Source organism: Neopsephotus bourkii, unplaced genomic scaffold, assembly GCF_033783945.1.
Source record: "Neopsephotus bourkii isolate Nb327-2 ecotype Australia unplaced genomic scaffold, CSIRO-AGI_Nbou_v1 NB_1780, whole genome shotgun sequence".
In the NCBI taxonomy this organism is placed as follows: Eukaryota; Metazoa; Chordata; class Aves; order Psittaciformes; family Psittacidae; genus Neopsephotus; species Neopsephotus bourkii.
This window is the reverse complement of record NW_026902254.1, coordinates 5,600,373-5,617,840: the sequence shown is the minus strand read 5'-3', so window position 1 is coordinate 5,617,840 and position 17,468 is coordinate 5,600,373. Positions and strand designations below refer to the sequence as shown.

Genomic DNA, 17,468 nt, shown 5'->3' with positions numbered 1-17,468 from the left:
TACATGGTGCTCTCGCTACTGAATGTTTAATAATAAAGTGGTAGGGTTAGAGTTCTGTAGTTTAAATATCTGTAAATCGGGTTTAAGCCATTGATGCATTTATCAGTTGTAAGTGGAGGTAGAAATCATGCTAAATAGCAGTCACTCCTGAAGTGTCTAGTGTGCCCAATGTCTATACGCAGCACCTATATCACTACAGCAGTACTTAAATAAGTAAGCTGTGTTCCAGTTACAGAGTGTTTTGTGAAGGTGAGGCACCTCTTAGAACAATTACACACAATTCCAGGTAGTGTCATATGGAGGTGAGTTCTAGGACATTCCCACAGTGAATTCTGGGGAAAGTGTGTCTCACAGTTTGAATTTCATTGCAAAGGAGTAACTTATCAAGCCCAAGAGCAAGCAGCACTATTTAACTAACCTAAATTTGAAGAATCTTCACATTTAGCCCAGAGGAGTTTCCAGCTGATTGGGTTGGGAATAACAGCTATGAAATTTCTACTCAACCAATTATTAAAGAAAAAAAATCAAGAAGAGTTTGGAAAATTTTGTGTCTGAGTATCATTTTGAGGCTAAGAATTACGATTACTCTACTCTGAAAGTTTGCAGGAAGCAATATCAGTCCATCATTATCAGTGTATTGGTGCTTCTGTAGTAGATTAATTAGCTTCATAATGGCCACAACTTTTTCCTCAATGTGTTTCAAACTGGGAAAATAGCTACAGAATATTACATCATTTCATTTTAACACTTTTAGTGTTTCAACGTGTATTAAACACTGGCTCAGCATAGGCCGAGTGTGAAACATGTTTTCTCTGTATTAAATAGCCTTTTACTCAAGAAAAGTCACATTGAAAAGTGTAGTGCTGATCCACACTGTCATGACAGTGGACTGCAACAGCTGCAGGACAAACTGACTGCAGCCACTGGAAGCAAAAGGTTTCATGCTGCTTTCTGATGCTGTGAGAAGGTAAACCTTTGCCCTGATCATATTATCAACATCTTAAGTTAGCTGCCAGAAGTGAGTACAAGAATTATACTGTCCTCCTAAGTTACTCCTCTGATAGAACTCTCTCTCATATATTTTATCTTTGACTGTGATCATACTACTGCAAAGCCCATATGATCTGCATTGAATTCCATGAGCTTTTGTGAGCATAAGAGTAGCAAAACTGTTTGCTTACTCAGGGCTTTGAGCTTCAAGACTTTGGAAATAATACATCCCTTTAAGTTTTGCAAAACACTGTATACATCTTCAGTAATTACATATGTTGTGGACCTATGTAATTATGTAAGTAGTACATGGACATTAAACTTTTGCAAACCTCAACTCAAATTCATAAGCTAGAAGTAGGTATTTCTAGATCATGCCTATGCTAGAAGAATTCCTAATACATAAAAAAAAATCTTTAAGAGTAACAGATTTGCTTTGTGTTCAGATACCTACAGTACAGGATTAGCATGATACTGCAGATACTGCCAGCTGAGACCACAAGGTATACGCATTTAAAAGCTCAGGATTTGTTCTCAAACTAAAAATATGGAGTTTGAGATACCCATTGGATCACGGAGTGCCTTCTTTTTTATGCATTTATCTGCATAGTGTTTCCAAGTTGAGCTGATAGTTAAATGCTGCAAATAATGAGTGCATTCATTCTTATTAGTCATATTAAAAGGTTTTGACATTTCCAGAGAAGGCTATTTAGGTCCATCTGACCTTATGACGAGACTGGATTGTTTCATCCATTCACCAGACTTCCTGTTCTCTGAGGGGCAGACTTTACCTGGTAATAGTTGATTTTTTAAGGCTGTGGTTAAGTCTTTCCTAGCTTTCCCCATTTTTTTAATTTCATTTCCCCCAGTGTTTTACTGATATGCAAACTGAGTAATTTCCTTTTTTTTTTTTCATTTACAAAGTTGAAGCTTTCTCACTTTCTCCTTCTGTTCCCAAATACATGTATGTACTTTCTCAACAAAGGATTATCCTGGTGACTGTGCTGCTAGAACAGCAACTTTCAGTCATGTGTTTGATTTCTTGCTCCACCTGTTTTACACTCATGCTGCTGTAGCAAGAGCCATGGCAGAACAGCTTTTGCGTTTGAGCACATGCAATCGATATGAAAAGTGAGGGAGTTGCATAATATCTAAACTGAGCTCTTCCTTTCTCAGGAGCAAAAATAATTTACTCATCTGTTTTACAGATGTTAAATCTGTAATTTGCAGTAAATATCTGTTCAGTGGATGCTTGCTTATGTCACCAATTTTGTATAAAATGGTTATCAAGGCCTTACAAGCAGTTGCTCTGATAAGTTCCTTCACAATAAGTAAGGGTAATCCTGTTCACCTGCTTTACAGCAATTGCACATTGACTGTTCAGCCATGTCAGCATTTAAGGATGGATGTATAAATAATACTTTTGTTTATATGTAGAATGGCAAATATTAAAGGAAAGGGAGACTTACTACACATCAGGGTAGACATTTCAATATTCAGAAAAGGCAAAAGTACCAGGTTGGTTATTACAGTTGCCAAATGACATATATGGGAAAACTCAGCTGTAGAACTAGAAAACTGCCAGAAAGGACAACAAAAGATATCTTGGGGATTTTATTTGGTTTTGGTTTTGTTTTCCATATTAAACTTCAAAATGAAATAGACTTGACTTATCTTTTAAGTATTTTAGCTTTAAATTTTTTATGAACACTCTTAGCTTGTGTTGTTTCAAATACATAATCTGATACTTCTCTGTTAGCTGTTTTGAAGTGGGTTATAAGAACCTTACAAGAGATGTGCACTTATAAAAAAAAAAAAATCCCCTTAATTGGAAAGATACAAAGACAATATAATTTTGTTGTCCTCTTCAAAAATTCGGGTTGCCTTTTGCAATTCAGGATGGCTGCAGTCTATTTGTCCTTTTCCCATCAGGGTACTGCATAATGATGAATTCTGCAGCATGTACAGAAATTGTTCTCAAGCCTGTGTTAACAGTCCTGATAATATATTTTTTAGGTTTCCTCTACGCTCAGAACAGTGCCAAACGCAGTATTAAAGAGCGACTTATGAAGCTCTTGCCCTGCTCGGCTGCCAAAACGACCTCTCCTGTTACTCAAAGCAAGTTTTATTTTTAATTTGATTTATTTATTTTTTTTTAGGTTGCATGCACCAAAAATTATACTTTCATTAAATGCTAATTTGAGAGACAAGATACCTGTTGAAATAAATGTATGCTCTATTGCAGTTTAAAATAAAGTGATGAACAGATTTGTGAGCTGGTAACAGATTTGTCTGTGCAGAGCACTGTGGCAGTATACCAACGCCAGGGGCTGCTGCGTAGGAGCTGCTGGGTTGGCATGTATGCTCTGGAAGTGATTCAGTTAAATACCTGCTCTCAATGTATTTGAAAAGTGGTATCTTTTCATTTAGGCGTGTGCATGTATCTGCGTATGATTGCTATCCAATACACATGGTAGTATCACAGTACTAGTCTGGGAGGAAAGACTTGGCTCAGCAGGTTTTGACTAAATCAAACTATTTAGAGAATGGCACTTAAAGTCTGTGTTAGAGAGAAAAATAATGAGATTGAAAAAAAGTATGTGAATATGGAGATACAGGAAAAGCACACTGACGCTACCTTTAATGTTTTGATATGCTGTGAGGAAGTAACATTTCTCTAGGATAGCTAACAGGTAAAAACAGGGGAAGTGAAGGAGAAAGTGAGCCTTACAAAGGTACATAAACATAGAGATTAATTTTAGTAGTAAAACTAATGTCTTCCTTTATAAATTGGCTGCTATAAATGATTTTAAAATATCCTTGTGTACCCATTTTGGTCTAGATTAATTTGGCTTTATTCTAGGCACTAATCTAAGCACTTAAATTTAGAAGATCAGTGGTCCTTGTGGTTCCTATATGTGGTGCCTATATATGTGGTTCCTCTTCTGATAAAGCATCTTAATCAAGGTGAAAAAAAACCTTCCAGAAGCAGATCCCCATGTCCAGTCAATACTTGAAAACCAAAGGCAACTTGGGTATGAACACAGGACCCTATTAAGTGTGTCTGGTATGGATCTAGGCTTTCATTTTGCTGTCCCAGATCACTGCCTTTCATGCTTCTCTAGAGAGAAGACAGTGGTGCTTGCTTTCTTTTCAAAGTGCTTGAGGTCTCAAAGATGAGACCTAAAGATGTGATTTTTTTTCATGTTGTCTTCAACTGGTCTTTTATTTGAAAATACGATAGGTTAAACTGGTCCATTACTGTCATAACACCCAGTAGGAATTAATTATGTAAAAATTGCTTTCAGCTACAAGGCCTGTATAATATAGTTTTAGACTATAAAAGGTGTCATAGAATCAAAAATTGGTTTGAATAATAAGGAATAAACCTCACCTTGTATTAAATATTTCATATTGGAGAAACAAAACATAAAACCAGATTAATTTGACATTTTTCCATGTACTCATCAATAATGAAGTGTTAAGTATGAATGTTATACTAAGTGAAAATATTACAGTAAATAAGAATATCATTGTAGCCACACATTGTTATTATACCACTTTGACATAATGTGATATTTGATTTCTGCTAACATGAAATAAGCAACGTGATAATGTACTAGGAATGAAGCCTACACTACCTACAATAACGACCACATAATATGAATTCCTTAGAAATTTTAAGGGGAATATTTTTAAAACTAGTACTTTGTTGAAATATAAGTAGCATGAATTTGCACTTCTGCTCTTAACTTCTATGAATATATGTAGACAAAGGTTACTTGTGTTTTAGCTTAGTAAAATTAAACTAAATCCATCCTTCTTTAGCAAAAAGCATGTGCTAGAGATAGGATTACTCAAGAATGGTTTTGGAAAGGAAAAGCATGTTTGCATGCAGTTATTAGATAGATTTGGGAGCTATAATTTGGGTTTTGTGCAGGCAAATGCATGTGCACAATTTTTACAGATATGAATTGTGGCCTGACTTTGGACATGCCTCTCCAGCTGCCATTATTTGAAGAATATGTGTGCTTTTTGCATTGCTTTTTTCCATTTTGTTCTTAAATGAATAATGAAAGGTTCAAAGCATAGCTCCTGTGGGAAATACATTAAAAACTGTCCTTACTATTTAGCTAGAGCAAAGCTACTGATCAATGAAGTCAGTAAGAATATTTTGTTCAATATATTGAGTGAATATGAACATGTTTCTATTTTTCAGTTTACATACATTAGCCTTCTATAAAATAAAGAACCCTCAACTTTCTTAGGCTGAAGAAACTACAGAACTGAAATAACTATTTTTGTTTTGCTAATGCTGTAGAAAACATTAATGTTTGGAAGTAGGTATATTTTCACATGTTTTCACTGTATATTTTCAATGTATATAGTTTTGTGGGTTTTTTCCCAGCCTGAATGATGGTAGCCATAAGTGTGAAGAAAAAACTTAAACTCCTGCAACTCATAAATGCTATAGTATTTTAAGCTGCATACTTGCCACATTATAAGGAAGTTTATGGTGATTTTATTTTTTGGTTGTTTATATCTGTCAGAGTCTAGAGAAACAGAGTGTGAAAAGAGTGTTATAGTGAACCTTTTAATTACAGAAAAGCATCATCACCACACTGCAGTCTTCTACATTATCACCGTATCATTAAAACACTATAAAAATGTTTATTATTAAGGAAATGCCAAACATTGTACTCAGCATCACATTGTCTGGCCTTTATCTCTAGCCTTGTATTTGTTATGTGTATTCATTTTGCTTCTAGAAAAGCTTGTAGGTGTCTCTCTAGGTAGCCAGATGTTTCATGAATGGATGCTCAGGGAGCTCATTTCCAGTTAAGTCCCCTTCTGTCTAAACAGTGGTCCATTTAAATTCTATATAACTCTTGGAATATAAAATATAAGTGACTTCAAGTATGTTTATTCTCAGTTTGATTCTCTTGTGAATTTAGAATAAGCACCTGGTGTTGACTTGCAGTTGACAAAAAAAAGAAAATAATCGCTGCATATCTACAGCCTGACATTGCTACAGATACTTCAGTGACTGTATAGAGAATATAAAAAGATTAATCCCTTAAAACATGATGGAAAGGATTTAGGAACTGTTCAAAATAAACCCTGGATTGTAGAATTATAGAATCATAGAATAGTTAGGGTTAGAAAGGACCTTAAGATCATCAAGTTCCAACACCCCTGCCATGAGCAGGGACACCTCTCACTAAACTATGCCACCCAAGGCTTTGTCCAACCTGGCCTTGAACACTGTCAGGGATGGAGCATTCACAACCTCCCTGGGCAACCCATTTCAGTGCCTCACCAGCCTAACAGGAAAGAATTTCTTCCTTATATCCAATCTCAGCTTCCCCTGGATGTTTTATGCAGAATTAAAATGGGACTCAAGTACTTTGCCACACCTTCCATAGGTTAGGAAGACAGTTTCTTAGCTTTGGCACTACTTTATTCCAGGTTCATCTATAAAGGCAGGACCTCTTTGCACCTCTGGATTGCGTTTAAAGAGCTGAATTTTTTTTTTATAATCTTGTGAGTGCAGATACTGGCCCTTTAAAACTATTATCAAGCATCATAAAGTCTGTTAAAGTTGTGACAGTTACTGTTTTTGTCAATAGCATTTAGTTTGGAAATTTTCACAAAGACGATAGTGGTCTACGAGTCACATGAGGTAATCTGTAATGAAAAACAAAAAAGAAACATATTATAGTTTATCCATAATCTAAAAACCAGTGGACATTCTAATATAAGACCGTGTGTGACACTGAGTATCTGGGTTACGCCAATATTATGTTCCTCAGATGAGTGCTAATAGCAGCATCTCTTTGCCAAAGAAGAGACAAGGCTATACAGTTTTGTGAAGACTTATCCAAATAGTTTATATATTATGATTATTTCTATTTAGTGTGTTCATTTTTTTTTTATTTAACTGAACTATATATTCTGATGTCAGATTTTTCCCAATCAGCTGAAAGTTATTATTACTACATTGTAGCACAATGGAAATATGTGAAGATGTAAGCATAGTACTGTTTTAATGCAGTATCCTAATATTGTGCTCTTATGAAAACTGAACTGAATAAAACTTATTTTAAGAACGCAGTCCCACACACTGATAAAATAAAATGCATATCTTCAGCATTGTGGAAGTGACAATTCAACATGCTGTCTCAAGTTACATTTCTATAGTCAGTATAACTCTTAAACCATAATAAGGCATTGATTTAATTAAATTAGTGTACAGTACTACACAATAATACTGGGAGTACTTAAGATGGATACGCACATTCATATTTTTATCAGGCATATGGTTGGCACCCTATAGAAAAAAAAAATCATACTGTAAGTTTCTTTAGCTATTGCATTGAACTTTCAGATTTAAAACGCTACCTGGAAAAAATGCATTGCTGTCTCTCATTGTTTAGGGCTGCAGCCAACTATAAGCCTTGAATGTGAATAACCACATTCTTATTCACCTGTTGATGAGTCAGTGAAGTCATCTTGTTCCCCATTTAGGCTGCTAACCACAAATAATCATGTTTGCCTTAAAGGTTGTTATACCATACTGAAAGTTTGCTATACCATACTGAAAGTAAGGTCTACTGTTGAATGTGCAACATCATTCTCACATGCTTTCCAAAGCACAACTTCACAGTAAAAGGAGGACACTGAAAATCCCAGTCTGATACAGTGAATTCACATCTATTAACTAACCAAGGAAAAAATTCTAGTATCCTGGAGTCACTGAAGTTTAATAAAATTGCTCTCTTTGTTCCAAGAGTGATAGAAACAAAAAAGCCATACTGAATGTGTCATGCATACCCTTGCAGAATGTTGGCTTTTCAGTTTATTGCTATTTGTACTGATGTGATAATATCCAGACCACTGGATCATCATTGCTGTTCCCTGTTCTGTGCAGCCACAGAAGCAGATCAGGTACCCTTTCCCTATGAGTTTAAAATGAACATGTCATTTGTCTTTAAAGTTGCAAAAGCTGTTGTGTAAGAGTATGTCATTTAACTTTTTTTTTTTTTCTCTCCAAGGATTAGATAGTTCTGTACCCTGTATTTCTTGTTGAGCTTTCCTTTTCCATATCTTGTATTCTGCAGACACTGTAGAAGATGAAATGGAAATGGCCACAGTACGACATAGACCTGAAGCTCTTGAACTGCTGGAAGCACAGAGTAAATTCACAAAGAAGGAACTTCAGATCTTATATAGAGGTTTCAAGAATGTAAGCACTTCCTTTTTTAACTTACCATCTGTTTACCAGACAGGTCACTGCAGTTCCATCAATATGAGAATGACTGACACTGGAGCTTATGGGATCAGTAGCTAAATATTGCATGTCTGGTCAAGTGAAGAAACAACCACTCTGCAACAACTGGGCTGTTTAATGACCAAAAGATGTAGACAAATTAGAAAAGTATCCAGAAGAAAACAATTATAGTTTAGTATAATAGGACTTTGCTCAAATACAGATTGAAAATTGTGTTGAGGTAATTTGTCTAAAAATGCAATAATGGGAGAGAATGTAAGTCCTGAAGAATTTGTTTGGTAAAGAAGAAAGATTTTGATTTTTGTGTTCACAGTAGCTATCACAAGAAGTAGTTGGTTTAAACTGCACTAGAGGGATTTTTTGTTAGGGGAACAGCAGCAAGTGACTTCTTTAGTTCTTTCTAGTTCTGTAATCTAAATCTGTAAATTAGTTTGATCCCTTTACTAGGAGTCATTCATAGCAATATATGATATCTACATCCTATTGTCAGGGCAAACATTTTTAGTTGGCAGGGAACAGCAGCAAGTGACTTCTTTAGTTCTTTCTAGTTCTGTAATCTAAATCTGTAAATTAGTTTGATCCCTTTACTAGGAGTCATTCATAGCAATATAAGATATCTACATCCTACTGTCAGGGCAAACATTTTTAGTTGGCCGGGATCCCCACTGAGGACCTCAGTACATGGGTACAGTCTGTCTTCTTTTCCAGCATGTACTTGCTGTCCTGTGGTGCTGGGTTTGTTGTTGATATGTGAGGCATCCATGGTTAGAACAGCAGAGATAAAAGATACAAAAAGGTTTTAGTAATTAATATTAAATTCTGGCTCTATACTAAAATTAAGAGGTGCCCTGATTTTATTAATACTGTATGTTAAAAAAAACCCCAACAAACTAACTGGTAAAAAAAAAAGCTTTTTCTCTGTTTTCCTCTACTATCTTTCATGTGATTAACAGTTCTGTAGGATATTACATGCAAGTAACATTGGATAGAAAATACTTGGTATAAAAAAAATGAATAATAGAAATTGCTTGTGAATAATTTGTGTGTAATTTGTGGACTCAGTTGTGAATACTGCAGCTGTGCTAAGGTGCTAAGTCTTCTGCTGAGTTGAAGGTAAAGATGAATTTAATTGCATTTATCACCTTTAGATTTATTTTTTCTTTCACCCTTACAAAAAGGTTGCCTTCTTGACCTTGACATTTACTATTCAAATGAAATTGTGTAACAAAGTATAATAATGCTAAAAAGACAATAAAGGTCAACTGTGGAATCAGAGGGAATATTTTCAATAGCTTGTACAAGGACAAGTGTAAATCTTGCAGAATTCTTAGTTAACATGTATTTTATAATGAAAGGAAGCCATGCAAAGGGATGTTTTAAAAATACACTTTTATCAGAAGCTTACAATGCAAGTAAAATATGGAGTCACTTAATGCGTCCTGTCTATATATCATCCTCAGTTTCAGAAGGTATATAATGTTGGCGTGTTAGTGATTAACAGTGATTGCTCTTAAAAGCCCTTCATTTCCTCAGGGTACCAGAGAACATTCCCCTGCTAGTGACAGTATTCCAGTATTCCCTAGGCATTGCAAATCATTAACTAATGTCCCTAGATCTAAGGCAAAAAGGTACAAAGTATAACGGATAAAATAAGCCTTCTGTCTGTTTCTCCAAGAATGATTATTTTTAGACTCTCAGAAATGAAAGACCTTGATAATTCTCTGTGTAATATGAGGTATGGAAAAAGGGAATAGGTTATAAGGAAGTATTTTAGTTGATTACCTTTTTATAATTTTTTGAAAAGAGGACTCCAGATGTTTATATGCTTGTGTGTTCTAAGATGTAAGTTCTACTTACATCAAAAGAGTGTCTATGGTAATACGTTGTAATACATTTTTATTCGGGTGTTTCATTTCCTTATCAGTACATGATAATTCAAGACATGCATGTATAAATATCATTGACCATATAAAATTAATAAGCATGAGCTTCAGGATTTTTTTGTATTTAATATAATTGCAAAGTTTCAATTACTTTCAAAAATGCTGTAAAGCATGCCCAGGCTAGTGACTGTTATAAATCAGTTTAAAGACATAATCTTTAGCTGAGAGACTTCAGAAATGAAGGATTTCGAAACTTTCAGTTGAATTTGTGTTTGTTTTGTTTGTTATATTGATCCGTTTCTACTGCAAAATTTGGTGCTAGATCACAATTCCTGTCTTTCCCTGACAGTGATCAGTCACCCGCTTCTGCCTGCAACAGGCCACCTCTCTTCTCATTCCACTTCTTTTGGATCCAGCTGAATGTTATCCTGCCAATATCCCCTCCCATGTATGTTTTACGTGTGTGTTTCATGCACCAATATATGCTGGTAACCACCAAGCTAGAAAGCAGCATTGCTTGTTGAGCACAAGCTAACAATGTGCCCTCGTGGCAAGGGAGGTAAACTATCCTGGGGAGCATTAGGAAAGGTATTGCCAGCAGGTGTAGGGAGGTGATTCTTCCCCTCTGCTCAGCACTGGTGGGACCACACCTGGAGTGCTGTGTCTAGTTATGGGCTTCCTAGTAACAGAGGCATCAGCATACTGGAGAGGGTCCAGCGAAGGGTCACTAAGGGACTTGAACACGTCTCCTGCTAGGAAAGTTTAAAAGCTGGGTCTGATCAGCCTCAAAAAGAGAAGCTCAGGTTGATCTTATCAACAGATAGAATCACAGAATGGTTTGGGTTGGAAGGGACCTTCAAGATCATCTAGTTCCAACCCCTCTACCAGGGGCAGAGACACCTTCCACTAGACCAGGTTGCTCAAAGCCCTATCCAACCTGGCCTTGAACACTTCCAGGGATGCGGCAGCTGCAGCTTCTCTGTACAACCTCTTCTAGTGTCTCACCACTCTCATAGTGAAGAATTTCTTCCTAACATCTAATCTAAATCTCTTTGTCAGTTTAAAGCCACTCCCCCTTGTCCTGTCACTGGCTGCCCTTGTAAACCTTTAAGGATATTTTCATGAATTTGATTTTTTAGTGTAGACAAATTACATGCCAAATCCAGGCAAATGTAATTCAGGCAAAAGGAGCATAGGGTCTCAGAAGCATTTCTGTGTATATGTACACACCTGCAAGCCTTACAATTTCTCACATCACACTGTAGTATAGCTGATGCTCTAGGACGTGAGAGTAGAGTGTAATGCAGGAAAGGCCCAAATATCTCTAAAATGCTTGCCATGACAATGGCTATTTTGGTAGCAGTCAAGGTCAACATTTAAAATGCAGGAGATACACTAAAGAAAACAGAAGGTGGGACAAGCACTTTCAGATGACCTAGGGCCTATTATAAGAGAAAGCATGAACTTATGCCTGTATTTGGTGATTTAGCCATTTTGAAGTTTCTATACTATCCTTGAAAAATGCGTTTAACAGAAGTCCTAAATCCTCCTCAGTCTCAAAAGTTCATCCCCAGCACTCTGGTTTTACAGTCTTCCTGCACTCTTGTTGATGAATTGTTGCTCAGCTGCCATCACAGTAGGACCTTTCCATTTTGTATTTGGCTTACTCTCATCCCATTTCTTGTAAATTGAAATTGTGATTGCTTCAGTCATTAACCTTTCAAACCAATGGCTCTATGGCAGGCCTAGTACAAGTGGTACTTCACAATAAATTGCACAGACTATCAAGCATGCACTCAACATGTGGTCTGTCTTTCTCTTCTGTCCATTGATAGGTCTCTCACAGTTTTAAAAATGTCCCTGAGCTATGGCACATTTCCATTTTAAGAATACTTAGATAATGCATTTGCTGCAGAAAAGATGCTTCTGTGCTAAATGTAAATATTAATGATCTTTTCATTTTGGTTGATTATGTTCATAAAAAATAACAAACCTATAGAACTCTGCATTGGGAAACTACTAGATTTTCGCAGAAAAGTGAAAGATTTTTTTACAAACATTTCTTACCCAGCTGTATATCAGAGAAAGTGTAAATGGAAGTTGTGCCTTCACAAAAGCGTCCCTGGATACGTACCGTAGCTTTAAATGGGAAGCTTCATATTTGTGACATTTACTGGGAAAACATTTCTCAGTCACCTTTTTTCCCTATTGCTGTTAGCAAATGAGGCAACAATGACAGTAAGAAAATAACTCTGATAATGTTACAGCTCAAAGACAGTTTCACCCATCACACTACCTATCCATATAAGAATACATTTGTGCATAACTCAAAATATGCTAATTTATTCAAAGATTTTTCCACTTCAGTTATGGTTTGATGGAAGCAGTATATAACTATATGTTGCATTTATGAGTCTTGCAGAAATTTTAATTAAACCTCATTTTAGAAGTTATAAATCTCATTTATTGATTGTCTAGAGTATTTGACTTTTGCATGACAAAATACAACTATTCTCATTGTCCTTTTCTGGAAAATACCTTTTCTTTGTTTTTCTGTTAGTATCTTATGGGAAAAAAAAAAAAAAAGAGAAAGTGCTTGTTTTATCTAATTGACTATATTCCCAATCTAATGAGTAGGAAATAAAAACATACAGTTCATGTCATGGGGATTTATCCCTCTAAGGTATACATATATATTTATTGTAAGAATATTCACAGGATTTTTTTGATAAATAGAACTAGGTGATCTCTAGAGGTCTCTTCCTGTGAACAGCTCCACCAGCATGTGATCTGAATTGCCGCATTCAGATAGGTAATTTAATATACAGAATTAACTGGTGATTTCAAACTAATTCTGTTTTTGTATTGCGCATAGCAGCCCAATCCCCTCAAAACTTAATACACTTACAGTGTGAGTATTCCCATGTCATGAGTTTCAACAAGTGAAAAAAATTATAAATTTGATAAAAGACTTGGAAAAATTAAGTTGGTCGAGTAGGGTATTTTTTTCTGTATAAGTATTTTCTCTACACCTGCAATATTTTGTTTAATGATGAAGATGCTTAGGTATATACTGTGCATTTTGCAGTACATGCAATAGCCTGTGCAAAACCTGAAGCATCTGAATGTTCTAAGACTAGTTTAGGTTTTCTTTGTATGCATGATATTCTAGAAACACTAAATATGTTTGGTTTGTTCATTGTAACTGGAAATTAATTGATAAGGAGATACAAGAAATGCATCTCAGTGTCCTAACCACTGATTTTTATGTTTACAGCTCTTCTGTTTGCACAGCCTCTTATTTAGGACTACTAAAGATGTGCAGTTTTGTTTTTCACTTTTGTCTTTCAAATGTAGTTTCTATTACAATCAACGACTTGGTTACAATTTATTTAGTACAAATGGAAATGTGTCTCCTTGCGTTATATTTGTGAGACAGCAAAAGCTGACAAGGAACATTGGCATCTAACTTTAAAAGAGACTAAGAAAATGGGTGATTGTCAAGAGCTTGAATACCTCTGTGATCATCCAAAAAGAGTTTGAAAGTCCATTCCACTTTCCTTGCTTGCTTATTTAAACTTTTCCACATGTTCCAAAGCCTGACAAGGAGCAAAGACAACATAATGCTCTTAGTTTATGTCTCGGGAACACCATGCATTATGAGACACAAGATTTCATACTATTGAGAAATGACACTTCAGCTTGGAACAGCTATCTCTGAGTCATCAATGTCCCCCATCTCACAATCAATGAATTTTCAGTTCATTGTGATCCCATTGAGTTCCACACTGAATCCATGTGTTTGTATTGTAATGAATAAATGCAGATTCAAGATTAATACAGACCAGAATAGAGAGAAAAGACAAAACTGAGCAAGAGTGACAATCACACTAATACAAGAGTATTTTGCCACTTACATAGGTCCTCCAAAGCTTGTTCTTATAGATCAGGTAGCTTAGAACTTACATATGCTTTTCACCCTTCCCATGGAGACAGCAAGGAACATTTGATTTCACCAGCAGTTAGTACAATTGCTTTTCCCTCAAGATTTGACAACTATCTGTACTTCTTGGGTTACACAGGATTTAATCTTAGCAAGAACAGGATCTTTTTAGATGCAGACTTTCTTCTGGCCAAACAGAAGAGATCCGGGAAGAAAAATATGTCAGTTAAATGTTCCCACCTAGTTCTCTTGGCTAACATGAAACAACACTTAAACCACTTAGCCTATATCCCTCTGTGACTGAATATCAAACAGGGGATGGGGTTGCTCTAATGGATAAGAGTGCATGAAATGTGCTTATTGCGCTGTAAGTTTTTACAGAGGTGCTGACTGTTCTGCAAAGGCACTGTATGAATAGTAGTGTTGTGGATACAAAGAGGATGTGTATACAAACAGGAATGAGTCATGCCTCATGCATATGAATCTGCTAAATTCATAGCATAGAAATGCCAATAAAATGGGAAAAATCAACAAAGTTCTAAATCTTAATAGAAAATCAGATAGTGATAATAAACACTGAAAATTAACACCTTCTCATGTTAGAAAACTCCTGTGACTTGCTTAACCTTAATAAAACTCCAAGCAGGTAAACCTAGGAGTTTGTCAACAAAATGTGTCAACAGCCAGATTTCTGTGAATCTATCTTTTTCTACCTAAAGAGAGTTCCTGAAGACATGTGTAATACACATAGTTCAAAACTCCGTTTTCTTTTAAATTGAGTTGTTATTGTTTACCAGCTGTGCTTCAGATCAATTGTTTTCTCAACTTGAGATGACAGAAGAAAAACTTAAAAAACAAAAACTAAACCAATAAATTTGGCAGAATTTTGTTATTTTATTCCAAAGCACCGGCATTTATTTACTAGGGGCTTAGAGGGAACTTTTTCATATTTCAAACAAGACTATGTGAAAACCTTTAAAAAAACTGAGCAATAAATAGCGCTTGTATTCATTATATATTTCCATCGGGAGTTAGTGAATCAGGAAACTTGAAGCTTTTCAAAAAGAAGAGTGAAAATAATTTGGAGGTACAGTTTGACAGTTCTAGTGTATAGTTGTCAATCGTCACAAATTTACAGATCTTAATGCGTTCAGCAGAGATATTTGTTTCATTTAGTCTCACAGTTGCTGGCAAGATTGAAATCTTCTTTTTGAAAGTTACTAATGAGCTTGGTCTCTACACTTCTATTCATCTCATGACTTACTGCTGTTCTTGGAGATACTTCACACTGTGTTCATTTGGGAAAAACTGTCATCTAGTATACCAAGGACTGTCTTTGTGATTGCTTACTTCTGCATTATCTCTGAAAAAATATAGATGCCAAGTTGCTAATAAGAAACATATAAAAAGAGCACCCAGTATCTATAATAGTCCAGAGCATCAAATACCTCTGAAGTTATTCTTCACTCTTAAAATGTCAATATTATGTTCTAGTGAAATTTTATTCGTCTGTGTGCTAGTCAGTCCTGCCTATTTGAAATGGGCAGTACCCTGTCCTGTGCACTCTCATGAGGGCTCATGGTAAGGCATGGCATCACTCATGCCAGGATGGCACTTGAGGCATGGTATATTCTTTCTGCGCTGCCAGCCAGCTGCTCAGAGTAACTCATCTGCTGGTAGAGCTGTTTTCTACCACAGAGATTTCATGTGTGATATAAACTTTATATATGTGATATAAACTTTATTTTTTATACACTTTTCATGTGTGAATAAACTTTACCAACCTTGGTACTGGAGTTATATAAATTATTGGATTTTGGTTTCTGGGTAATAAAAGGTAACATTTGGTGCAATGCAGCTCTGATAATCCTGTCATTTAAAAATTTAGTGAATAGACACTGTTTATTCCCCTTTCTCCCACTTATCCCTGCTTCTTCATGAAGTGAGATGAATATTAACTGCACTGCTATAAACACTGCACAGCTAAAACATCAGTTGAGAAAACAGCATTCAAAAATCCCTTTACTTGTATTTCTTGCTACTGATTTTATTACTTTTAAAGAGGTTTTATGTGAAACAATTCCGTAGTAAATCCTGTACTAAGTTATCTCCCTGTTGCACTGCAGTTCAGGGGCACAAAGAGGACACATGTATTTTCAGATGGGCATCCTAAGCCTGCAAAATGAGAAGAGAGGGAGTAAATACATATTCTTGTGATACTGATGGATGTAGCAGTTTGTCTGTTTCGGTCCTGAGTAGTTCAAACTTTTATAGTAAAAATCTTATATGTGCTGCACTCAGGGATCTGTTCTGAATACCAGCAAATTCCAAATAAAGTTGGATTTTTGTAATTTTATTTTTTTTTAATTCCAGGGCAATTTAAAATCAGCAGTGTGTAAGTTAGTCAGAAAGCAGTGAAACACACCAGAAGTCCATTCTTGATTTGTACGGAACTAATTTCTGATTAGAAATGTCTTTAGATCTATATATATGCTGAAAATAAACGCTTGTAAATCTTCAAATAAAACAGCAAATCACAAATGACAAAGCATTAAGGTCAAGTCCTTCAGTATCATAGAAGTTTATTACAAGTTTCGTGCCAACTTGCATTTTCCTTTGAGTGAAAGTCTAAAATCCATTATCTGACAGAGCCTATATTCTTTAGATCAGCTGGACATTTGCACAGTTGCTCTCAGCTCTGTTGTTAATTTTCAAGTAAGGGAATTTATTCAACCCAATCAATTTCGCTGTGGAATATACTTAAAGGACCTCTAGATATGGTGAGGATAACAGAAGTAGGAGCCAATAATTCAGACGATGGCATGATTCAGTAAACACAGCATGAAGCTAGAAGTGAAAAGACCAGCCTTTTGGCTCTCTGGCTGGCTTACTGACTGGCGCACACCTTTAAAAGCCTTAACTGTCACACTAAAAAGCCTTCTGGGTTGCAGAAGTGCTTTATACCAGAGCTTTGCTGCCTGCATGGGCTCCACATTGACAACTGCCTAATTTAATGTCTCTGGTCTGACAGCCAAAACCTTTAGAGCATCCCTAGCTATCTGAGAGATGCTTCCCAGCCTCTTCTAACAAGCCCTGGGAACAAAGTGGGGAGCAACAGTGGGGGAGCTGGTGGCTGTGGGAAACTGAACTTTCCCAGGAGCAGGAGCTGAAGATAGCAAAGTTCATTCTTTGAACTTCGAAGTTCAGAAAAATGAAGGAGAGAAAAATGAACAGTGAATTCCTCAGCGTTAAGACTAAATGTGTGGTTTCTGGGCAGCATATTTGAGTGAGACTGTCTAGCCCACCATGACCAAGCTCCGTCTGTCAAGTGGAAATAACAGTAACCTCATGCCTGAAAAGA

At 36.0% G+C, this 17,468-nt stretch overlaps 2 protein-coding genes across 11 annotated transcripts in view; one reads left to right on the top strand and one right to left on the bottom strand.

Annotated features, from left to right (window-relative positions):
* Window positions 1-17,468, top strand: part of KCNIP4 (potassium voltage-gated channel interacting protein 4) — a 432,794-nt gene that overhangs the window by 375,885 nt on the left and 39,441 nt on the right. For 7 of the 10 annotated variants that reach the window (XM_061379853.1, XM_061379848.1, XM_061379847.1 and 4 more), the window contains one exon: window positions 8,112-8,236. In XM_061379853.1, coding sequence (XP_061235837.1) covers window positions 8,112-8,236 — 125 coding nt within the window. Of the gene's footprint in view, window positions 1-3,006; window positions 3,109-8,111; window positions 8,237-17,468 lie in introns of all 10 variants that reach the window. The other 3 variants (XM_061379846.1, XM_061379845.1, XM_061379844.1) reach the window with 1 other exon arrangement.
* PACRGL (parkin coregulated like) overlaps window positions 6,363-17,468 on the bottom strand; it is a 64,592-nt gene continuing 53,486 nt past the window's right edge. Inside the window, exon 8 of the mRNA XM_061379860.1 lies at window positions 6,363-6,678. Coding sequence (XP_061235844.1) covers window positions 6,658-6,678 — 21 coding nt within the window. The 3' untranslated portion in view covers window positions 6,363-6,657. The remainder of the gene's footprint in view (window positions 6,679-17,468) is intronic.